Source organism: Scyliorhinus torazame, chromosome 16 (genome assembly GCF_047496885.1).
Source record: "Scyliorhinus torazame isolate Kashiwa2021f chromosome 16, sScyTor2.1, whole genome shotgun sequence".
Taxonomy (NCBI): Eukaryota; Metazoa; Chordata; class Chondrichthyes; order Carcharhiniformes; family Scyliorhinidae; genus Scyliorhinus; species Scyliorhinus torazame.
In genome coordinates, this window is record NC_092722.1 from 132,348,241 (window position 1) to 132,374,076 (window position 25,836).

A 25,836-nucleotide genomic window follows, 5' to 3' on the forward strand; every position below is an offset into this window, starting at 1 on the left:
TGACAGCTCTATCCGCTTGAATGGCAACCTTCAGAGATCTGTGGACATGAACCCCAAGATCTCTCTGTTCCTCCACATTCCTCAGAACCCTGCCGTTGACCTTGTAATCCACATTCAAATTTGTCCTACCAAAATGAATCACCTCGCACTTATCAGGGTTAAACTCCATCTGCCATTTTCCGGCCCAGCTCTGCACCCTATCAATGTCTCTTTGCAGCCTACAACAGCCCTCCACCTCATCCACTCCTCCACCAATCTTGGTGTCATCAGCAAATTTACTGACCCACCCTTCAGCCCCCTCCTCCAAGTCATTTATAAAAATCACAAATAGCAGAGGACCCAGCACTGATCCTTGTGATAAACCGCTGGTAACTGGTCTCCAGTCTGAAAATTTTCCATCCACCACCACCCTCTGTCTTCTATGTGATAGCCAGTTACTTATCCAATTGGCCAAATTTCCCTCTATCCCACATCTCCTTACTTTCTTCATGAGCCGATCATGGTGAACCTTATTAAACGCCTTACTGAAATCCATGTATATGACATTGACTGCTATACCTTCATCTACACACTTAATTATCTCCTCAAAGAATTCAATCAAATTTGTGAGGCAAAACTTACCCTTCACGGATCCTTGTTGACTATCCCGGATTAAGCTACATCTTCCCAAATGGTCATTAATCCTATCCCTGAGGACCTTTTCCGTTAACTTACCGACCACCGAAGTAAGACTAACCGGCCAATAATTACCAGGGTCATTCCTATTCCCTTTCTTGAACAGAGGAACAACATTTGCCACTCTCCAGTCCTCTGGCACTATCCCCGTGAACAGTGAGGACCCAAGATCAAAGCCAAAGGCACTGCAATCTCATCCCTTGCCTCCCAAAGAATCCTAGGATATATCCCATCTGGCCCAGGGGACTTGTCGACCCTCAGGTTTTTCTAAATTGCTAATACATCTTCCCTCAGAACATCTACCTCCTCCAGCCATACCCGCCTGTATCACACTCTCATCCTCAAAAACATAGCCCCTCTCCTTGGTGAACACTGAAGAAAAGTATTCATTCAAAGCCTCTCCTATCTCTTCTGACTCCATGCACAAGTTCCCACTACTGTTCTTGACCAGCCCTAACCTCACCCTGGTCATTCTTTTATTTCTCACATAAGAGTAAAAAGCCTTGGGGTTTTCCTTGATCTGACCCGCCAAGGACTTCTCATACCCCCTCCTAGCTCTCCTAAGCCCTTTTTTTTTAGTTCATTCCTTGCTACCTTGTAACCCTCAAGCGACCCAACTGAAACTTGTTTTCTCATCCTTACATACGCTTTCCTTTTCCTCTTGACAAGACATGTCCTATACTCTGTATCCATTAGCTGCTTGTCTGTATATCATTGTGTGTCTCTGCATATCATGACATTATGGACGGAGTTCCAGGATTTTGAACTCGCCATGAAGGGAGGGCAATGTCGTTCCAAGTCATGATTGTGTGTGACTTGGCAGCAGCTAATAAATTGGAGGAGTTGGGCAAGGACCCAGAGAACAATCTAGTGGATAAATTAAGGAAATTATTGGCATGGTATATTTCCTAGAACACTAGTCTTTTCTGAACTTGTTTCTATGTTCTTAGTATTTTGGAGTCAGGAGTTTTTTGAAGTTGTTGGTCAGCTCTTGCTCGTTTTCTAGGTTTATCTGATTGAGTTCCCTTTTTTTTTTAAATCGTTGATTATGGAAGGTGGAGAAAATCAGTGACAACTAAAACAGAAAGTTGATCTCTGTGCTTACGACTGGTTAGTTGTTGCTGATTACCACAATGGAAGCCTGCTTCGTACAAGTACTGAAATGGCTATAACCATGGAAATTAGGAGATCTGGTTCAGATTTCTGTTGTGACCTCAGTTAAATTGAAACAAGGTTCCAGAGTTTGTTTCCATGAGGATGAAACGGCAAACTATGCCAAATACGCGGGCAACTAATTAACATGGGAGGGCTGGCTGCTTTCTGGATCATGCTGGGCCAATCTGGATTACTGACAAAGACTGCTGTATCATGTGGTTTCTTGACACATTTTGAAATTCCGCAATGGCCGTTGCCACATTTTCTGTACATTGATGGAAAAATACAATAGCAGAAATTTCAAACTAAATTATCTAATCAAGCAATCAAAGCAAGTCTGTTACAACAGCAGATGCTTTCAGCAAAAACATTTATTGCACCCTCCGTGGATTGGCTTTAACAATTATTATTGGATGGCATATCCCTTGCTGTCAGTCAGGTTCTGTAGTCCTACTATGAAAGGGATACGATCTTTCCATATGGGACATGCATTTCATGAAGAACAGAGATAAATCTTGTGTGGAGAGATATTTCACTGTGTTTGTGTTCCACTTTGTCAGCTGAATGACAAACTTGCGTCCAAAACATTTCGTAAAAATGCTTTTCCTTGAAAGACTTGTAGCAAATAAAATTGCTATTTGAAATGCAACAAGAAATTCTCGTTCCTGTTTTCAGATTGTTTTCAGCCTCGTGTGCTGCTTTCCACCGCACATATGGGGAGGAAGTAGGAAACTGGGTTTATAGTTGATGTACTCTCTGGATTTCCCCAATCCATCCACGTGTATGGCCTAATTTGAATATCCGTTTCTTCCCCTTGTGTGGTTCTTATTGCCCTGTTTTCACATGTCATTCCCTGCGACATAAAATTTACAGTGGTGCATGAGTTGCCACTTTTTATTTTAGCTTAACAGTTTGCTTCCCATCCCTCCCCTTTGCTGCTACAATCTGATTGCTCCTATATCTTAAATCATCATTATTCGTGTGAGTCTTGGCGGTGGAATTCTCCACTTTGTCAACTGCAACCTGTTAACTTGGTTCTACTCTAAATTTTAATGCTTCCTTGCAATTATTTCCAGAAAAGGTTGCTGGACCACAATCAATTGTTCTTATTTTCCTTCTGTTTGTAACAAAATTGGTTTGTAGCAATCTTACTGGAATCTATGCTGGCTGGAATCGCGATCATAACCAAAACCACCCTGGTCTGGAACCATGGTCTCAATTTTTGGCAGTTCAGTATTGGAATCTGGAAGTCACGCTCCTTAAACTGGCAGCCACCATTTTTGTGCGGGGAAAAGGGGCGGGCTGTTTTTTACACATCTGCATTTCATGAAGGCCGTAGCACATTCAAAAGTGCAGCTACCTTCAAACAAGAAATTTTAAGTATTAGAATGTCTGAGATACGACTTGTGGCCTTTGGACCTTCAGGAAAAAGTCTAAACCTGGTGAAGTTCTTTGGGTGAGGCCCAGATTCCCCTCCGTAATTGTTAAGAGTAGGCATGCCTTTGTGTTAACAGTGGATAAGGTCTGTGCAACTGTCAAGTCATTTAAATCTCCTGCTATTTAAATGTTGGGCACAATATAGATAGCCTGCAGTTCAAAAAAGATGAATCAATCATTGGTTTTGACATGGGCCTAGGGATATCATTATAGGATTAGTGCTGTTGACTGTTTTCACAACCTTGCATTATTACAGTGAGGGTGGAGCTCCTTGTTCACCGTTTGATTGACAGCTTCAAGTGGTCATAACAAAATTAGATATTTTTGTAGGTTAGTTGGGGTTACGGGGATGAGTGGGGTTACAGGACCAAGGTGGGGTGCTCTTTCAGTGGGTCAGCGCAGACTCGATGATCTTCTGCAGTGTTAGGATTCTATGATTCTATGAATATAGTGAAGTCTGTAATAGATACTTACAACTTTATTTTATTTCATCTCAATTTGAATCCTGAGGTTTGCCTATGATTGGGTTGTAATAGTGGGAAGGAGCTGTGGTTTGGCATGAGTTAGTACTAAGTTGGCATGGGGTCTATAAAAGACAGTGGAGTGGGTAGTGAGGCATGTGTTGGCATGAAGGGTATGAGGGTTCATGCAGGTACTAGAGAGGCCTAGGTTAGCATTGAGAATATTCAGTGCCATGGGTGGTGGTGGATAGATGGGGCACAGGTTGGCACTGAAAGTATGAGTGGCCATGGGGGTTGGTTGGAGGCATGCGAGATGGCATGGGTGGGGCATGGGGAGTGTGTAGGGGAGAGAGAATGTGGGGACTTTTTTTACTTTCATTTTTTTGTCAATTGGGACAAAGTCCCAGTGCATCGAGCTGTGCTGTTAGCAGGCTCCCTATGGCACCAATCAGCCCCTGTGGCTGCCTCCATACTGTTTCTGGTCGAATCTATGAAGCGAAGTGGACATTGTGGACATTGGCTGCAAGGGAGCTCAGCATAAGTGTTAACTTGTTTCCCTACCTCAGTCCCTTGACATGTTGAGTGTTTTGTGTTTTTTCTTTTAGTTTCATCAACTGCGGTTTGTTTTTGCTTTTGACTGTCCTCTCCATGATGCAGCTATTTACTAGATAAACACAGCCAGCCGCTCAAAGACCTTTAGACTTTGCACTTTTTGAAAATTGCAACATATCAATGGAAGGGTTGATATGGCAATTAGCCAGGCAGAGGCAGTATTTGTATTTTTCATATCCCTGTGTACCTGTGACTTAAGTGTTCTTGAAATGTTTCTGTCATAGGCAGTGGAACACATGTTTTGCAGGACTACGATCTGTGGAAAGGTTTTCCTGATGGGCAGGTTAAAGGTTTTTCCTCCAGATAGAGTAGCAGAACCCCTGTTGCCCACTGTGACAAACTGCACATTTGTTTTCTGTTGAAATGTGAGATTAGCCAGGTAATGTTTAGTTTTGATGCAGCATTAGCCGTCTTCTCAATCAGTGGAGACCGAGCATGGATGCTGTGTTCCTGACTTTAGTAATAGTGTACGGTTATGTTGAAGTGCTTTTATTCTGCACAATGTAACTTACAGTTGTTTTTTTGACACTACAAAGAAGAAATGGGTTTTGCCAGTAACACTCTGTTTCGTTGATCACTTCTTTATAAAATGCAGGAAGCCAAGTAGTGTTCATGAAGATGAGCTTTAGTTATACACACGCACTGGATATGATGTGACAGAAATCTTTATTGTTTGTAAACTTACAAAAGTCATGTTCTAGGATGTTTAGTCATCCATCAAACCTATTAAGATTTTGTACTCAGCAAAATGTGCATATGCTTCAATCACTGGTCTGGGTAGGCAAGATTCTGGTTGAATTGCGTGGCGTAGTATCATCTGTTTGAGCTGGGACATGCTGGGTTGTGCCCTCTGTATATTTTTAGAACCATTTCTTCTGCCAACTTATGAACAAGAATCAGGAAGATTTTTACTTTTCTTCCTTTGCATCGTTTGCACACTTCCGTGATGAATTCCTAATAATTGTCTTTTGGAAGCTAGGCAAGGGCTTTTATGTCAAATCTGCTTCTGTGTTTCTCCTTTTAGCTTTGATCCTGCTGGCCACATGATTTTCATCAAATTAATTTGTATTAATTAATTAGACACTGCATCACATTTGAAACTCATTATTTCAAAATGTCTTAAATCAGGCTAACTAATTTGTATCAGGTATTTCACAATTAGAAGAGGGAAGAAAAGAAATTAACTGCCTTTGGGACCAGACTTCTTCAAAATTTTACATGAAGAACAAAGTGATTCCTTAATGGTTATGCTTTGGTAAGCCAGAGCGAAGTACCAGGTAATGAAAAGGTCACTAATGCACTCTTACAATTTCCCTGTAAGGTGAGTTCTCTGCCTCCTTCATACATCTGAGCAGTGTGGAGGCAAGGCAGTCTCGAGGAGAGAGGGAAAACCTTAATTGCTAATTGTAGAGTTTTAAAAAAATAAACTCCTTGAGATACAAGTGTCACTGGCAAGATCAGCATTTATTCCCATTCACTAGTTTCTCTTGGAATGGTGATAATAGGCTTCTTCTTAAAACCTGTACAGTCCATGTGTTGAATGAACTCCCATAATGCTGTTAGTTAAGGAGTGCCAGGATTTGGGCCCAATGACAATGAAAGGGCAACAATATATATCCAAGCCTGAATGCTGTGTGACTTGGAGGACATCATGTAGGTGATGCTGCCCTTTTCCTCCTAAGTCCGGCTTCTCCAAACCTTTTGCTTGGTGGGGTGGGTGCGGAGCCCATTTCCATTTTCTTCTCTTGAAAGGCTGATGAGCAAATTTCAGAAAGATGAGGTTTGGATTTCGAAAAAAGTTGTGATATTAAGAAAAGAAACAATTGGCTAATCAAAAATAAAGCAGTGGCAAAGCAATAAATTAAGTTTAAAGAAAGAGTAATTAATAAAAAAGACCACTGAGTGTGGGAGGGTCAGAATGTAAGCAAGGCTCACTCCCAGTCTCGAGCTTCACTCTCCCTCACCCACTGTGTGAATGCGAGTATGTGGTGGCGAGAGTGAGTCAGAAAATGTGGAGTAAGATAATCGGCAATGGCTTAATTGGACTTTTAATTGCAGATTTTTCTTTTTTCAAATTGCACCATCTGTCGTGGCAGGGCATTACCCTGGGCCTCGGGATTGCCAGTCAAAGACAATACCCCTGTGCCACTGCCTTCCCACTGTGAATCGCAAGTGGCAATTGTGAGCATTTTCTTAAAAGGTTTTTAGGAACACAGTAATAATTAATGTTTTCAATATTTAATATCTGAATATTTTCCACAAAACAAAGATGGAAATCTTCAAAAAAGTAAGATGTCAAAGGTGCCTACCATAGTTTTAAGAAGAGAAATTGATGGGATAAATACCAATGACTGATAACTATATTGTCAATCAACTGAACAATAATATTGTATTTTAAACTAAATCCATCTGACTGGGTTGAATGTTGGCTGTTTAAGAAGTAAGAATTGAAATAGATACAAAATGTTGTTTTTGAAGGAGATACTTTTATATAATTGTGTCGTGTTGGGGGATGGAGGCTCTTTGATTTGTATGCTGGAGAAATTAATTTTACTCACATGTTGGAATGTTGTGTACCTGTAGTGTCCGTGTCATTTAGGCTGACATTTGAAGCAATAGTTGAGTTTATAAAAATTTTGCTGAGACAGAAATCCCCATTGGTTACTTGGGTTTAATACTGCCTCGCCAGACATGTCTGCTAAGCTTATTAATCCTGATTCCCACGATGACCAAAGTCAGAAATATGGGACAGGTAGGTTGTGCATATAAACAGCAAACTTGGTATATTATAAGTAAAATTTGAACAGAAGGTAAATATCAGATATGGAAATCTTACTTAATCCTTCAATATTCCACTTCATTTAAAATTTCAAACTGTGTTCTGCCTTTCTTTCCCAGACCTTTCTCTAGGATATTCTGCAATATCTGCAGGGGCTGGTTTAGCACACTGGGCTAAATCGCTGGCTTTTAAAGCAGACCAAGGCAGGCCAGCAGCACGGTTCAATTCCCGTACCAGCCTCCCCGAACAGGCACCGGAATGCGGCGACTAGGGGCTTTTCACAGTAACTTCATTTGAAGCCTACTTGTGACAATAAGCGATTTTCATTTCATTTAATTTCAATAAGCTATTTATAGCCAAAATGGAGGGTGAGTCTCTGCAAATAGAATCCTTACAGTTCAGAAGGAGGCCATTTGGCCCATCGAGTGTGATGTGTTATGTACTCTGGGATAACACAGGCTGCAACTGGATGCAGCTTAACCAAAGGATACTTCAGGCCTTGAAGTTAGTTTAATCTGATTTATTGAACCAGTAGCACAGTTAGCACAGTTCTCGGAGTTCGACTCTCTGCTAACCGAAGTGTGGTTACTCTGTCTGACTGAACCAGACTAGCTCTTAGCCACGTGCTGGAAAGAGGCAGAGTGGGAGTGCCTCATGCCTTTTATAGTGATATACCACCCCGGAGTGTCCTGCCTGCTCATTGGTCATGTCCTGTTCTCTGTGTTCATTAGCTGCCTGTCTGTATATCATTATCTGCATATCATGACAGAGTGTGCACTGACCCTCCGAAAGAGCAGCCCACACCCCCACCCTATCCCCGTAACTCCACCGAACCTTTGGACATTAAGGGGAAATTTTTAACATGGCCAATATATCTAACCAAATGCCATTATATAACTGAAATTAGGGAATAGCAAGAGAATAAGTGGAAGCATTGTCAAGGCTGGGATTGGTAGTACCCAGTAGTACAATAAGTGTTCTATGCCAACCAATATGTGTAGACTAGTCCTTGGCTGGCAATGATTTGCTCTGTTCATTTGGGAGGGAACGCACTTAAACTGATTCTAACACTTTGTTTTTGTGTGTATCTGTCCATTTATTATAAAGTTTGGGAAGTTTCTAACACACTTCAGGTGCTATACTTCTAGTTCAGTTATGATTTGTTGGTTCTTCTACCTTTTTGTTTAGTTTTATTTCCCAAAAGCAAGAACAAAATGTAGTTATTTCCTACTATTGTTACTGGCCTTCAGGTAACCTGGAAAGTGACTTTCAACAACTATTACGAAGACTTAATTGACCTCAGAATCCATTTAGACTACATCACCATACGGAGCTTGATTCAGACTAAATGATTACCATTTTTCTGGTCCCCCAACTTGTACAATATGCATGTGAGCTTATATAATGATGTAATATGACTTTGGAGCAAACTGTTGACTCCAGCTCCACAGAGATTAATGTTTGGACTCTTGTTTCTGATCTTTTAAATGATCTGACTACTGAAACCATCAAGTTAATCAAATTGGCTGTGACAGTAACGCCTGAAAACATGTGCCGAAATCGCAATGTGCAATTACCCTACACCCGCTGCTTCCAATGCAGGCAGCACACAAACTTTATGCTCCCTGCTCAGTACCATGATTGTAGGCAGTGCTAACCATGTTGTTGAGCAGCTGCATGCCTCAGCAGGCAACCCAATATTAAGAAGCAAGCACCTGTTAAAGCAAGTCTGCACTACTTGAAACCAACCTGCAGCTCTTTTAATGATTGATGGGGGAGGGGGGCGGCATCAAGAAGACAGAGATTGGTAAGCAGCATGGGCAGACCAGTGACAGCTGCAAATTAATATGGAGAAGTGCGAGACAATGGGCAGGATGTACCCGAGTGGGAACAGAGTCCCATAGTGAGTACGTTTAGCTGAGTACGGAGCGCCGAGAAATCCCACGCTATCGAACGGGAGTCTATACATGTTTGGGGCCTCAGCAGAGAGCACCCCGATGCAGCCGCACTCAGTCCCATTTTCTGTACCAAGGAGCTCTGCTTGCTGGAGCCCCTCAGTGCAGGAGATTGGGATGCCATTTTTAAATGCCGCATGGATCTCTTGAGCCTCCCCCATGCAACCGCAGTGGGAACCCCCGGGCCCGATCCTTGTCGCAGGAAGAATGCCAGCTTGGCACCTTGCCAGTACCAGGCTGGCACCCAGGTGGTGCCACAGTGCCACCCTACCCAAAGGACAAGTGCCTGGGGGTCTCCAATCTCCTGGGTGACCCCCACAAGGGTTGTTCCATCTGGTCCTTATTTGTGGAGACCAGCACTGAATGGCACTCGCCCAAGGACTCCAAGGCAAAGGGGTTAGATCCCAATGCCTTAGGTGGATTATGGGAATGCATATTAGAGTGAGAGGACTACCGGTGGTGGCTATGAAGGAGTAAGTCGCACATTTGGTGGCTCCCGCTCTGGTTGGACTTTCAGACCTTTCCCCCGGACTTTTTCCCGGTTTTAAACATTGAATTCGAAGGCTGAGACAATTGGGCACCGTTTCCACGTATCGGTGAATGGAGAAAAGAACCAGAAGTGCACGAAAAGGCAGAAGTAGAAAGATCGGCAAGAGCTGTGCTGAAGCTGCAGCAGGAGACAGCATGGCTGAGGACCGGACCCCTGGGGTGTCGGCCCAGCGATCAACGGAGCAGTTGATGCAGGTCATCCAGGGCGGCTTTGCCAAGCAGAAACAGGACTGTCTGGACCCGATTAAAGAGGAAGCCGCGAGGGGGGATCTTCCGAGGGCAATGGTGGTGAGATTCCACCGGTTCCTGAACAAGGAATGTATTCCTCAGTGGGCCAAGTGAACGCGGAGCTGTAAGTGGGACAACTTACAGTATCCTGCGGGTGTACCAGGACCTGAGTGTGGAGGTGGCTAGGAAAAGGGCAGGCTTCAACCAAGTTAAGTCAATCTTCTTCAAGAAACGGGTGAAGTTTGGACTGCTGTATCCGGCTCATCTTTGGGTCACATATGAGGACCAGCATCATTATTTTGAGTCGCCCGAAGATGCGCTGGACTTTGCGAAAAGAAAAGGACTGATGGGGGGCTGAGAACTCTTGAACTTTGATACAACTTGTTTGCTTATATTGGGCCCCTTTTCTAAATTTGTTTCTTCTCCTCTTATTTTTTTCTCTTCTGTTTTTGAGTTCTGTTTAAGGGGGGGGGGAAAGTTTTTTCGTTTTCGTGTTTTCGTTTCGGCGGATGTTGTCAATATCTTTTTCGTTGTTGATGTGCACTTTTGTGGGCTGGAGACGTGCTGGTTTGTGTTTCGGTGGGTGTATATCACTATTTCTGCACTATCGCTGGATCAAAATCCTGTAACTCACTGCTCCTAACAGCAGTGTGGTATAATTATAGGCCACAGCACCTTGAGAAGGTGGATCACCGCTGTTGCCCTATCTGCTCCTTAAGGGTTCAAAACTGACACATCACAAAAACACCACATGTAGTATTCACTTAAAGTCGCTTTATTTGTACTCCTATGTATCACAGACTATCTCAATATACTAATAAACATTACTCAACTCAAATTAAACTCTTGTATCACCCTAGCAGAACAGCTAGGTAGGCTCTTCTCCAAGGGCTCTTCACTGGTCTCTGAACCATTAACTCTGGCGCGTCTTAAGCTATGGTTGTTCCTTGGGTTTTCGCTCCTGACGCTTTGACCTCTTGTACCTTTATACCAATTTCTTCAGTCTTCTAGAATGTTCAATGACATTGTGTAAGACCCTCATGTGGCTGAGGTCATTCTTCCCGAAGGTCTGGTAAACAGGACATGCCTGTTAATGTTCCCTATGCAGTTTTCCACTCTTAACAATCTTTTGCAACCAGTTCAACATCCCTTCCTCATTTTCACTACGAAGCTGCGACCTTTTGCTTATGGTCTTTCTTGCGGTTCACCATGGTACGTCTTGTGTCTGGCCACCTGTGGTTTCCATCATTGCACTTTTTATTGTAGTACTTGACCAAATTTCCCATAATGTAACCTGATTTGGCTACACCACCACCTTCTCGAGGACTATTAGAAATGGGCAGCAGTACACTCATCGCAAGAATTAATAGAAAAAAGGGGCTGTGCATATGTGGCTGCAGCAGGTCCCGGAGTCGACCTATAGCTGATTCTGACTGGGAAAGATGCAAAGAGTTGCCCACCATGTGACAGAATGGGCTCCAAGATTTTCTAATTGCATGAAAGTCTTGGTCGAGGAAGTGAAGAGATGAGTTCTATCCACAGGGGGGCAAGAAGCCCTCCAAAGAAAGTCTTGAGAAGGCAATGACACCAGATAGGCATGGCTAATGACCTGGATGTAGTGCCACAAGAAGTTCAATGACCTCTCATGTGGTCAAGGTCAATGAATGTGTCTACAAGTCCCACATCCCACCAACTGCATCACTAGCCTCAGACTTATTTCGCTCCCATAACTCAGCCACTAACAACCTCTTGTCAATCACAACTCATACTTAATATTCATAGTTTCCACTCCGTCTCACATACTTAGCACTGCTGCAAGCCTCACACCCGCTTCTTACACACAGTGCCAGATATTCAATGATAACGACCACATCACACAAACTGATTGTGCCAACTCACTGCCCACTGACACACTTTCCTCTCTCTTGCAAGATAAGGTGACACACAACTGGAATCAGCAGATGCTAACTGGCAGGGGGTAGGTCGGCTGTAGGTCTTCAACCCTCTTGGTAAAGACTAACCATTGTTTGAGCAGCCATTGCTGAGGTGGTGGCCAGTGGTGGGGCTGAAACCATTTTTCGTTTTCGTGTTTTCGTTTCGGCGGATGTTGTCAATATCTTTTTCGTTGTTGATGTGCACTTTTGTGGGCTGGAGACGTGCTGGTTTGTGTTTCGGTGGGTGGTGTGTTTTTTACAGCTGGGTGATTGTGTGGCGATTGTTAGATGAGGGAATTTGATTGTATGAGGGAGGGGGGAGGAAGGAGTTGGGGGGGGGAGGGAGAGTGAGGAGGGGGAGGGAGAGTGAGGAGGGGGAGGGAGAGAGAGTGAGGGGGGGGGAGTGAGGGAACAATAGGTGGGAGACTTTTTGGCGCCGGGGCGGGGTCACCAAGCAAGCTGGGTGAGCTAGCTCACGGAAGCGCAGTGGGGGGGGGGTGCATATGTTTAGTCTATTGTATGGGTTAGGTTTAAGAGTGGTGTTGCTGGGGGGGGGGGGGGGGGGGAGAGTGGTTCTGCTGATGAGGGAGGGACCTCGGTGGAGGGACAGTGAGGAGGTTGGTGGCGGGGGCCACCGGGGGGGACGGGCCGGAGGAGGCGCGGCGCATGGGCTGGGGGCGGGCCCAAGAAAGGGGATGGCTGATCAGCGGAGTGGGGGGCGCTTTCTCCCCCCCCCCCCCCCCCCCCCCCCCCCCCCCAACTAGGCTGATCACCTGGAATGTTAGAGGGTTAAATGGGCCGGTTAAGAGGGCACGTGTGTTCGCGCACCTGAGGGGACTGAAGGCGTATGTGGTAATGCTGCAGGAGATGCACCTTAGAGTAGTGGACCAGGTTAGATTGAGGAAAGGCTGGGTCAGTGAGGTCTTCCACTCGGAGCTGGACACAAAGACGAGAGGGGTTGCGTTCTTGGTTAATAAGCGGGTGATATTTGAGGTGGGTAGAATAGTTTCAGATGTGGGGGGGTCGATATATTATGGTTAGTGGTAAGCTGGAGGGGATGAAGGTAGTGCTGGTTAATGTATATGCGCCAAATTGGGATGACATGGAATTTATAAAGAGGATGTTGGGGAAGATACCGGACCTGGACTCGCACAAGCTGGTCATGGGAGGGGACTTTAATACAGTTATTGATCCTGGCCTGGATCGGTCATGCTCGAAAACGGACAGGGTGTCAACAATGGCAAAGGAACTGAAAGGGTTCATGGAGCAGATGGGGGGGGGTGGATCCATGAAGATTTAGGCAGCCGAGGATGAAGGAGTTTTCCTTCTACTCCCACATACATAAGGTATACTCTCGGATCAATTTCTTTGTTTTGGTTGGGCCTTGCTGGCAGGGGTTGGTGGACATGGGGTATTCGGCGATTATGATCTCGGACCATGCTCCACATTGGGTTGACCTGCAGGTTAGTACAGATAGCAATCAGCGCCCGCAATGGAGGTTAGATGTAGGGCTATTGGCGGACGAAGCGGTGTGCGAGAGGCTGAGGAAATTACCTGCAGGTAAATTATACAGGGGAGGTCTCAGCAGCGGTGGTCTGGGAAGCGCTGAAGGCAGTGGTGAGAGGAGAGCTGATCTCGATCCGGGCTCACAGGGACAAGACGGTAAAAGAGATTCTACAAGTCGACAGGAGGTATACAGAGACTCCAGAGATAGGGCTTTTAAGGGAACGGCGGAGGCTACAGGCGAAGTTTGGCTTGTTAACCACGGAGGGCAGTGGAACAGCTCAGAAAGGTGAGAGGGCAATATACGAGCATGGTGAGAAGGCCAACAGGTTGCTTGCACAGCAGCTCCGAAGGAGAGAGGCAGCTAGAGAAATGGGAAAAGTTATCGACAGGGATGGGAACTTAGTTGGGGACTCGGCAGGGGTGAGTGAGGCGTTTTGGGGATTTTTACAGCAGGTTGTACAGGTTGGAACCCCCTGCGGAGCCGGGGGGGGGATGAGGCACTTCCTGGAGGGGCTGTCTTTCCCGAAGGTGGACGGGGAGCTGGTCGCCGATCGGGTTGGAAGAGGTAGTGGAGGGCTTGAAGGCCATGCAGTCGGGTAAGGCCCCGGGACCGGATGGGTACCCAGCAGAGTTCTATAAGAAGTTCTCTGGGATATTGGGACCGGTGCTGATGATGGTGTTTAACGAGGCAAGGGAAAGGGGGGTTCTGTCCCAGACAATGTCACAAGCCACGATTTCGCTTATCCTGAAACGGGACAGGAACCCGGAGCTATGTGGGTCTTACAGGCCGATTTCCCTGTTGAACGTAGATGTCAAACTGCTGGCCAAAATTTTGTCCTCCAGGAGTGAGGATTGTGTACCGAACGTCATTGTGGAGGATCAGACTGGGTTCGTTAAGGGCAGGCAGCTGGTGGCCAATGTAAGAAGGCTGTCAAACGTGATCATGATGCCCCCGGAAAGTAGGGAGGTGGAGGTAGTGGTCGCGATGGATGCGGAGAAAGCTTTTGACCGGTTTGAGTGGGATTATTTATGGGAGGTTCTGGGGCGGTTCGGATTTGGGAGGGGCTTTATTGACTGGGTCAGGTTGCTGTACCAGGCTCCTGTGCAAGTGTACGGACGAACAGTTCGACTTCGGACTATTTTAGACTGCACCGGGTACGAGACAGGGATGCACCCTCTCCCCACTGCTGTTTGCGCTGGCTATAGAGCCGCTGGCAATTGCTCAGAGGGCCTCAAGGGGCTGGTCAGGGGGGGGGGAAGGGGGGGAAAGGGGGGGGGGTGGAGCACAGTCTTGCTGTATGCGGACGACCTGCTTTTGTATGTTTTGGATCCAATTGAGGGGATGGAAGGAATTTTAGGGCAATTCGGCCGGTTTTCGGGGTATAAGCTTAATATGGGGAAGAGCGAGATGTTTGCGGTCCAGGCGAGGGATCAGGAGAGGCGACTGGGAGAGGAGACTGCCATTTAGAGTGGTAGGGGACAGTTTCAGGTATCTAGGTATTCAAGTGGCGCGGGATTGGGACCGGCTACATAAATTGTACTTGGCCCGGTTGGTGGATCAGATGAAGGAGGATTTCCGGAGATGGGATGCGCTCCCGTTGTCTCTAGCGGGCAGAGTCCAAATGGTTAAAATGACGGTCCTCCTGAGATTCCTGTTGTATTTCAATGTCTCCCCATCTTCTTCCCGTGGTCCTTTTTTAAGTGAGTCAATAAAGTTAGCGCGGGCTTTGTATGGGAGGACAAGTCCCCGCGAGTGAGGAGAGTAATGCTTGAGCAGAGTGGGGGAAGGGCGGGCTGGTGCTGCCGAACCTCATCATTTATTATTGGGTGGCTAACATTACCATGATTAGGAAGTTGGGGGTGGGGGGTCGGCATTGGTGCGTATGGAGGCGGGTTCTTGCATGGGCACAAGTCTGTGGGTGCTGGTAACTGCGCCTCTGCCCTTCCTGCTGGCGCGGTACTTCACCAGCCCGGTGGTGGTGGCGGTCTTGAGAGTCTGGGAGCAATGGAGGAGGCATGTGGGAGCAGTGGGAGCATCGGTCTGTTCCCCAATCTGCTATAATCACCGGTTTGCCCCGGGGAGGATAGACGGGGGGTTCCGACTGGGGGAGAGTGGGGATTGAGAGGATGGGGGACTTGTTTATAGAGGGGAGCTTTCCGAGTATGAGGGCCCTGGAGGAGAAGTTTGCATTGGCGGGGGGAAATGAATTTCGATATCTTCAGGTGCAGGACTTTTTGCGTAGACAGGTACCAACCTTCCCACTCCTGCCACCAAGGGGGATTCAGGATAGGGTGGTTTCTAGAGGATGGATAGGTGAGGAGAGCGTTTCTGACATTTATAAGGAGCTTATGGGATCAGAGGAGACACAGACCGAGGAGCTGAAGCGAAAGTGGGAGGGGGAGCTGGGGGTAGAGATAGAGGTGGGACTTTTGGGGGACGCGTGGAGTAGAGTCAACGCAACCGCAACTTGTGCCAGACTCAGCCTGATTCAATTCAAGGTCGTGCACCGGGATCACATGACAGTGGCAAGTGTGAAGGTGTGCAAAATGTGCGGGAGGACCAGCGAACCATGTCCACATGTTCTGGGCATGTCCAAAGCTGAGGGGATTTAGGCAGGGGTTTGCTGATGTCAAGGGTGGCACTGAGTCCAGAGGTGGTGATTTTCAGGGTGTCGCAGGATCCAGGAGGAGAAAGAGGCAGACGTTCTGGCCTTTGCTTCTGGAGGCGGATATTACTAGCATGGAGGGACTCGAGGCCCCCGAAGTCGGAGACCTGGCTATCGGACATGGCTGGCTTTCTCTGTCTGGAGAAAATTAAGTTCGCCATGAGGGGGTCATTGTTAGGGTTCGCCCGGAGGTGGCAACCATTCATCGACGACTTTGTGGAGAATTAATCGTTAGCAGAAGGTGAGGGGGGGTTAGGTTAGCATAGATCAGGGGGTTAAGTAAAGTTGGGACCTGTGGGGGAGGGAGGTGGTATTTGCACTGTTTATATTTTTATGTACATTGTTTATATTGCTGTTACAATGCCAAAAAAATACCTCAATAAAATGTTTATTAAAAAAAATATTAGTGAGAGTAGCTGTCTTGCTCTAATATGCAGATTTTCTAAAAGGTGATCCGCCCTCAATGGGTGGGATTCACATTGCGACATCTCGTGAGATCACATTAGACTTCGCGAGCTGGGTAGATCCCGGAAGAGGGATCCCCCGGCAACTATTGGCCGTGTTGCTTCGCGCTGCCTTTCGACGTGACGCGGCCGGTAGATCGCGTCCAATGCCTTTAAGGCAGCAATATGAAATTTGTTTATGCTCAGTGAAAGGTGTGAAGTAATAGCTATACCTGGGAGTACAAATACAAGATTCCTGGAAAGTGAGTGCACAGGTAAATATAAACACACAAAAAAGGCCCAGTGGTATTTTGTGTTATTCAGATAACCCAAAGTTTCACTCCAAAACCCCCTTCATCATGACATGGACCTATATCACTATTTCTGCACTATCGCTGGATCAAAATCCTGTAACTCACTGCTCCTAACAGCAGTGTGGTATAATTATAGGCCACAGCACCTTGAGAAGGTGGATCACCGCTGTTGCCCTATCTGCTCCTTAAGGGTTCAAAACTGACACATCACAAAAACACCACATGTAGTATTCACTTAAAGTCGCTTTATTTGTACTCCTATGTATCACAGACTATCTCAATATACTAATAAACATTACTCAACTCAAATTAAACTCTTGTATCACCCTAGCAGAACAGCTAGGTAGGCTCTTCTCCAAGGGCTCTTCACTGGTCTCTGAACCATTAACTCTGGCGCGTCTTAAGCTATGGTTGTTCCTTGGGTTTTCGCTCCTGACGCTTTGACCTCTTGTACCTTTATACCAATTTCTTCAGTCTTCTAGAATGTTCAATGACATTGTGTAAGACCCTCATGTGGCTGAGGTCATTCTTCCCGAAGGTCTGGTAAACAGGACATGCCTGTTAATGTTCCCTATGCAGTTTTCCACTCTTAACAATCTTTTGCAACCAGTTCAACATCCCTTCCTCATTTTCACTACGAAGCTGCGACCTTTTGCTTATGGTCTTTCTTGCGGTTCACCATGGTACGTCTTGTGTCTGGCCACCTGTGGTTTCCATCATTGCACTTTTTATTGTAGTACTTGACCAAATTTCCCATAATGTAACCTGATTTGGCTACACCACCACCTTCTCGAGGACTATTAGAAATGGGCAGCAGTACACTCATCGCAAGAATTAATAGAAAAAAGGGGCTGTGCATATGTGGCTGCAGCAGGTCCCGGAGTCGACCTATAGCTGATTCTGACTGGGAAAGATGCAAAGAGTTGCCCACCATGTGACAGAATGGGCTCCAAGATTTTCTAATTGCATGAAAGTCTTGGTCGAGGAAGTGAAGAGATGAGTTCTATCCACAGGGGGGCAAGAAGCCCTCCAAAGAAAGTCTTGAGAAGGCAATGACACCAGATAGGCATGGCTAATGACCTGGATGTAGTGCCACAAGAAGTTCAATGACCTCTCATGTGGTCAAGGTCAATGAATGTGTCTACAAGTCCCACATCCCACCAACTGCATCACTAGCCTCAGACTTATTTCGCTCCCATAACTCAGCCACTAACAACCTCTTGTCAATCACAACTCATACTTAATATTCATAGTTTCCACTCCGTCTCACATACTTAGCACTGCTGCAAGCCTCACACCCGCTTCTTACACACAGTGCCAGATATTCAATGATAACGACCACATCACACAAACTGATTGTGCCAACTCACTGCCCACTGACACACTTTCCTCTCTCTTGCAAGATAAGGTGACACACAACTGGAATCAGCAGATGCTAACTGGCAGGGGGTAGGTCGGCTGTAGGTCTTCAACCCTCTTGGTAAAGACTAACCATTGTTTGAGCAGCCATTGCTGAGGTGGTGGCCAGTGGTGGGGCTGAAACCATTAGAGGCCGACTGCATCCTTATACCTAATCCTCATCCTTGCAACCCACTTCCCCCTCATCCACAATCTCTTCTCATTTGCACACTGCAGCTGGTGCAATATGCACTCCTTGTGTTCACCCCTTTGCTTCATTGCGCCTCTTCCTGTGTCTTTCTCCTTAAGCTTCCCAAGAACTGAAACCTTGCCAGCGTCTGGCGAAAAGAAAAGATAGGGATGATGAAGAAACACCATCGCTTAATCTTTCATTCGCAGCCACCAGATATTGACACTGATTGAACTTGAGAGAGCAACTTAGAGGCAGGATGTGCACATGATGCATCAGCACACATGAGCAGCCAGGGAAGGGTACTGTAAGTGCCGATTTCCTGGAGGGAAAGATCACGTACTGGTTCGACTGAAAAGCACACAGATGAGCTCTTTGGGGGCAGCATTCAGAAGGCGCCTAATGCAATGTTGCACTTTGGTGCCATGTTCTGCCTATTCTATATACTTCCATTAGACACTAACTGCTGTGTGTCTAAATTTGCACTCGAGTATTTAGACAATGTGGCAAGGCAGTTAAAAATGGTATTAATTGTTGACAAAGTGGTCAGATACATGACTATAGAAGTAATGCTTTGTCTGTATAATACACAGATCAGACCACACCTGAAAACTCTAAAGTACTGTGGTCTCTGTAGTACAAAGAACATGTTTGTATACTAAGGAAGAAAACAGTAAGAATAATTTCAAGGAAATGAGTTGTGAAGATTTATGTAGCTCAAGCTCTACAGTCTAGCAAGACGTAGACGAGATCTGATCAAGATATTTGGAGTATTAAATGGTATTTAAGGTAAAGCAGAATTTTAATGTCAAGCAAGTGCTATTGTGTCCGTGTGGAGTTTGCACATTCTCCCCGTGTGTCTGCGTGGGTTTCACCCCCACAACCCAAAGATGTGCAAGTTAGGTGGATTTGCCACGCTAAATTGCCCCTTAATTGGGAAAAAAAAAAATATTGGGTACTCTAAATTTATTTTTTTAAAAGCAAGTGCTATTGGCACCGAAGAACTAAATTAGCTTGAGGTAAATTTAAAATTAATGTTAAAATTCCTTACTTGGTATAATAATTATTTGGAATAATTTGCTACACAAGATTGTGCAGTGATATATTGGAAGTGTTGAAGATGCAGTAGTGTGCTCGCCCAGAATACTGGTGTACTTGAAGGATAATAGGCTGGTGGCCTTTTCTTGCTCCTGACTGGTACATTTGTGCAGTGCTGCACCACATTTTGTCAGAACACAGCTGGATATATTCTCCAAGGGACTGGAGCATAAAAGTAAAGAAATCTTATCACAATTGTGTAGGGCACTGGTGAGTACAGTGTGTAGTTTGGTCTCCTTGCGCAAGGAAGGACTTACTTGCCCTAGAGGGAGTACACTTGCCTTGTTTCTGGAATGAGGGGATTATTCTAGGATGAGAAATTCAGTAGGCATTTATTCCCTAGAGTTCCGAACAAGGGATGACCTCATTGAAACTTAAAATTCTTAAGAGGATGACAGGATAGATGCTGAGAAAATGACCAATGGCTGGGGGAAACTGAGTCGTAGTCTCCGAATAAGGAGACTGAGATGAGAAATGTCTTCACTCAAAAGATTATGTATCTTTGAAATTCTCTGTTCCAGAGAGGTGTGGATTCAAGACAAAGGACAATAGATTTTGGGGTAACAAGGGGATTAAGAGTTCATTAAAATATTAAAATCCCACCACTGCTGGTAATAAATCTAGAACTAAAAGCAAGTTTCTGTAATGCTGACCATGATCAATTGTCATAAACACCCGGCTGCTTCATAGTCGTCTTTTGGGGAAGGAAATCTACTGTCTTTACCTGGTCTGGCCTACATGTGACTCCAGATCCACAGCAAAGTGTTTGACTCTTAACTGCCCCCTGAAATGGCTTATGAAGCCACTCAGTTCAAGGGAAGTTAGGGATGGGGAACCAAATACTGGCCTTGCCAGCCACACCCACATCTTATGGAAGCTAGTTCAATTCAAATCTTGACCAGCTGTACTGCTTCGCTTATTCATGGTACGATGGGTCAGATGCCCTGTCTCATATATACTTGAGTGATTTGAAAACTGATTTTTCAGTTAACTGATTTACCTTTTTCCACAAGATCTTATTAAACTATTTCAAGCATCATTAAAGTTTGCAGAACTGTTCGCCAGTTTAAATCCAATAAATGCAAACTTAACTTAGCCCTTTTTTTGATAGTACAAAAATCTAAAATAAGATGTCTATCACCTCTAAATTTGCCTCTCTGTTCAAGCTCCTGCGGTTTAAAATACCGCTCACGTTAGCCTGATCCACACTTGGGTCTAATTCACTCATCATATTGTCCTTGCTAACCTCCCACTGTCCTCATTTATAGATCTGTCTTACAGCCTTGCCTCATTCGATCCATCACATTCTCCAACTCTGCATCATGTCGTTTACCTTATAGTCCTCCTTCACGAGTCTCTTGGGCATCCTCACCGCTTGGTATTCATCACTTGGAGGACAAGATCCTGTCATTTTGGCCCCACCCTCTGCTCTCTCAAACCTCTTTACCCTGATACTCTCCTGCTATTAAAAATTACTTTGAAAGCTGGACTGTGCCATTAACTCCTTAAGTCTGCAACACTCAGTTTGAATTTCTCTGAAGTACCTTGGGATGAAAGATTATGGTGGAGACGTTATCTAAATGTAAATGATTGCTATTTTTACTTCTACAACAGGCTTATTTATTTTTCTTGTAATTGTTTTACCCTCCTCGTAGGTTACGCCTTCCTTCTATTTCAAGAGGAAAGCTCTGTGCAAGCTCTGATAGATGCATGCATTGAGGAAGATGGAAAGCTATACCTGTGTGTTTCAAGTCCCACTATCAAGGACAAACCGGTAAATGGATCTTCAGCTTGTTTCTGCTCGCCATCTGTTCTCTTTGTCATTTCATGAGCCACCTAACCTGGGAATTATTCAGCTGTCTTCTGCTCCTAGTCCCCCACCCCCTGATGAAAGCAAATGCACGCTGTATCATTTTGATTATCTATTTACTGATGGGTCTTTTTATTTTCAGTAAAATCGAAAGATTGAGTCTTGGGAATTAGTTAATAAATGGCGAGCTGCATAATTAAACCTTTGTTTTGTAGCTTTCATAGCAGTAAGCAAATACAAAGCAGCCTGCTATTTGTTCCCTGTAGGTGATCGCTGTATCAGCTTTTTTTTTTGTTGACTAATTGTGTCCTAATCCCTGGCTTTCTGCAAAATAAAAGGAGGTAAACAATGCTTCCTGATTTTTCATCAAACCCAAGCGGTTTTGTAACACTTTTGTCCCTCTGAGTTTTGTAGTAAAGCGAATCTAGCAATTTGAAACAAAGTCCATGTACATTTTCATGAAAATATGTTTTATGTTTCTTCTTTTCAAATGACCTGTCCTATGCTGGCTGACTGGATCTTTCACAAAGTAAATTGCAATAAATTAAAATTGGAACCTGTTACTACAACACATTATGTTTGCTTAAAGTGCTTGAATTTCTTCGATTAAGAAAAATGCTTTCTTCCATTAAGAAAAATGCTTTCTTCCAAAGCTCGTTCAGCATAATCTTGTTTCTTTAAAGGTGCAAATTCGACCATGGAACCTGAGTGATAGTGATTTTGTGATGGATGGTTCTCAGCCTCTGGATCCCAGGAAAACTATTTTTGTGGGAGGTGTTCCCAGACCACTTCGAGCTGGTGAGTGAAAATGAAGTGAATCCCCCGTGAACAGGTTTTGCTGAGGTCCAGAATGTGAAGTATGATTCCAATTTCCAAACCTGCTTTATTTGTGCTGGTTCTGGGGTTCAACCATATGAAAATATTTTGCCTGATTTAGGCAGGGTAAATTATTTCGAAGGCCATGTTCTGATGATAGGTCAAGGACCTAAAACATTGGCTGGAATTTTCCGCAGCAGAAACTATTGGCTGCCAGTGGGATCTTCTGGTCCCACCTTGCCATGATATTCAAACACACATCACAACACACATCATGATAGACAGACCAACAGACCAATTAGCACACATAACACGACAGCCAATCACAGACAAGAGCAGACACAGTATAAGACAAGAAACACGACACCTGGTGGCCAGTCCATCTGGAGACAGGACAAGGCCAGGACCTCATTAACAAGACACTCACACAGTCACCACGTGCTGAGTACCAAGACAGATGTGTAAATAACTAGTTGGAATAAAACTGCGTTGTACCAATCGCAACCGTGTTGGTTCGTCTGTACCTCCGAGCACCCAACACCACAACCTAAGTCATAGAATCCCTACAGTGCAGCCATTCAGCCCATTGAGTCTGCACCAAACCTCTGAAAGAGCAACCTACCCAAGGTCAGGCCCCACTTTATCCCCGCAACCCAGTAACCCCACCTAACCTTTTGGATACTAAGGGGCAATTTAGCATTGGCCAACCACATAACCTGCACTGGGTAGGGGCAGCAGGGTGGCGCAGAGGTTAGCACTGCTGCCTCACTGCGCCAAGGACCCAGGTTTGATCCTGACACCGGGTCACTGTCCGTTTGGAGTTTACACATTCTCCCCATGTCTGCGTGGGCCTCACCCCCACAACCCAAAAAGATGTGTCGGATAGGTGAATTGGCCACGCTAAATTGCCCCTTAATTGGGACTTCAGCGGGACTGGAAGATCCAACCGGCAGGTAGGGCTGGAAAATCCCACCCATTAACTATGTTTTCCCTTTACTGATGCTGCCTGACCTGCTGAGTATTTCCAGCATTCTGTTTCACTTCTGTGGATGGTTGCTTGTTAAAATACAGCCTTGGGGCAGAAAGGTTTTACGAAGCTATAATATGAACTTGTCCCTAAAGAATATAATCTATAATACAAATGTATAATATTTTCTGCAAAGTATCCTTCTGTCATATTTCTCTTGTAAAAAGGATTATTTTCTTTAATAGGGCCACCTGAAATGGTCCTGGGTGTGATTGTATTATTTGGATTTATCGGATCATTTCTGCCAACGCACTTGCCAAATCTTAGGAATAAAATGGGGGCAGCTGCAGAAGTAAAGTTTGACTGAAGTACATGAAGATTCCCATATTTAAAATTTTAGTGTCTGAATTTTAATTCTGGATACAAATGTAATCTTTCCTTCGGTTGAGTTGTATATTCCTGTTGTATTCTTTGAAATACTTTGAAAGCGACTTTCAATTTTATGCACCCATGGCAGAGGCAGTACCAAAATCAGTGGCTGCATCATTCATATTTGAGCAGTAACCATTCAAAAGGAACCGTGAGGATTACACTAATGAGCCACAAGTATATGAGAGATGGAAAATCTTAGAGCAAACTCTGTGGTATATCTGGATTGCAGCATATGTCCTACAAACCTTATTTTTATCATAGAATTTACAGTGCAGAAGGAGGCCATTTGGCCCGTCGTGTCTGCACCGGCTCTCGGAAAGAGCACCCTACCCAAGGTCAACGCCCCCACCCTATCCCCATAACCCACTAACCCCACCCAACACTAAGGGCAATTTTGGACACGAAGGGCAATTTATCACGGCCAATCCACCTAACCTGCACATCTTTGGACTGTGGGAGGAAACCGGAGCTACCGTGCTGCCCCAGTTTTTTATGAACCAGTTTTTTTTTCTTCAGTTAGTTTGTTCAGTTCGTTCTAGTTTTTCCAGAGATGAATAGGGAGAACTGAGGGAGGAACGGTAGGGAAAAAGGGATAATGACAGAGGGAATGGGAAGGGGGAGGGATAGTGACAGAGGGAAAGGGAAGGGGGAGGGATAGTAACAGAGGGAATGGGAAGGGGGAGGGATAGTAACAGAGGGAATAGGAGGGGGGAGGGAAAATGACATGGAATGGGAGGGAGAGTGATGGTGGCTGAGGGAATGGGAGGGGGAGGAAGAGTGATAGAGAGAAAAAGAGGGGGGATTAAGGGATAATGACTGGGGAATGGAAAGGGCATAGGATAGTGACAGGGAAATGGAGGCTAAAGATTTTTATAAAATTACTCGTTCAGTCACTTTTATTGCAGGAAAAGTAATTGAAGATCATGAGGGGGTGTTTGAAGCAAGGAAGGGCTTAGAAATTATATCAGGGCGTAATGGTGCTGATGACATATTTTCTTTTCAGATGAGGGGCATTTTGGAACTAGACCATTTCCTGCCCCCACCCTCAGCAGCTTTACCCATGAAAACTTTATATTTGACACAATATTTGGATTTTAATGGCATTTTGTAACCTGTTAGAAATCTGCTTTCAACCTTAAAAATGTTTCCTGGAATAGTTGCCTGTTAATACCATGGAAATACATGTGGCTGCAAGGACTTAGTACAATTTTACAGAGGCCAGTCGAATCCCGACTCTAATCTTAATTTGTGAAGGGGAGCAATTTTACAGCACACACCCAAAATAACCTCTCCCCACAGCACATTTTACATTCACGGGAAAGAAATGGCCCAATAATATCACCCCTGGGGGTGAGGAGAGTGGGGCGGGGTGAAATGTTATTGTGCTGTCCTGGGACCAGCATCGTCTACTCTTGTGAAAAACAAAATGTTGATATCAGCTGCCCCAGCTCCCTACTCAGTGCCACTTGGGCCAAACTGCTCCCTCGCAGTTTGAGATAACAAATGTTCTGCATTGTAAGTGGATGCTAAATTTGGAATAGTTCTTTGCACAGGAATAATGAATGATTACCTTTAGTTTCTCCCATTGTGCAAATTGGAATGTTAACTTCAAATATATCCATACTAGTGGAAGCACACCGAGAAGTATGTTCTACTGTAAACAAGGCATTTATGTAATACAGAGTGTAAAATCTTGTTTTTGTTTTCCTTTCTCAGCAAGGTAACCCAGCCATTCTCCCTGTGCTTGTCATTTATCGCTTTGTAAACGGTGTGCTAGGTTTAGAAACATGTTTACAAATGCAGGGAGGGAAAATGCGATGTTTCCGAACAAAAGCAATATTGGGTTTAGAGTGGTAACTGTTGTATAAAATCTGCATTTGGATGAGTTTTGATTAGAATTTTTGAGCAGGTTTGAAATGTTTTTAAAATCTGGATTTTCTAAATACAGACTCAAAAATCAAAGCAATGCGCACTGATATTGTCAGTTTCAGAAGACTAGCATAACTTATGATTTTATAATGAAGGATATGTAGCTTGCAAAATCCAAATGCCACCTAGTTCACAAAAGGAAAGTGATCAGTAGCTGGAGTTATTTTTTTTCTCTTTCTCTCTGTCCCCATTTACTTAATCACTGAATATATTTCATGTCTAAGTTCATGTTGCCTCAGCCGTTCAGGAGACTAGTGAAAATAGTATAGTCTGCAGCCATCTCCATGAATCCTGTTTTCCTGTTACCATGTCATTTTTCAGGGTACTTGTTTGGACAGAATGGATAATGGACACAGTACCTAACCACATATTTTTCCACTCTTTTTTTTTTTCCTTTCCATCACCCAGCTGAGACCGAAAGAACTTGTATCCTTAGGGAAGACACATGCAAACAACAAACAAGACTGAGAATTGAATTTGAG

The 25,836-nt window shown here is 44.7% G+C and overlaps 1 protein-coding gene across 1 annotated transcript in view; it reads left to right on the plus strand.

Annotated features, from left to right (window-relative positions):
- Positions 1-25,836, plus strand: part of cpeb3 (cytoplasmic polyadenylation element binding protein 3) — a 192,659-nt gene that overhangs the window by 133,087 nt on the left and 33,736 nt on the right. Inside the window, 2 exon segments of the mRNA XM_072479090.1 lie at positions 21,056-21,174; positions 21,894-22,008. Coding sequence (XP_072335191.1) covers positions 21,056-21,174; positions 21,894-22,008 — 234 coding nt within the window.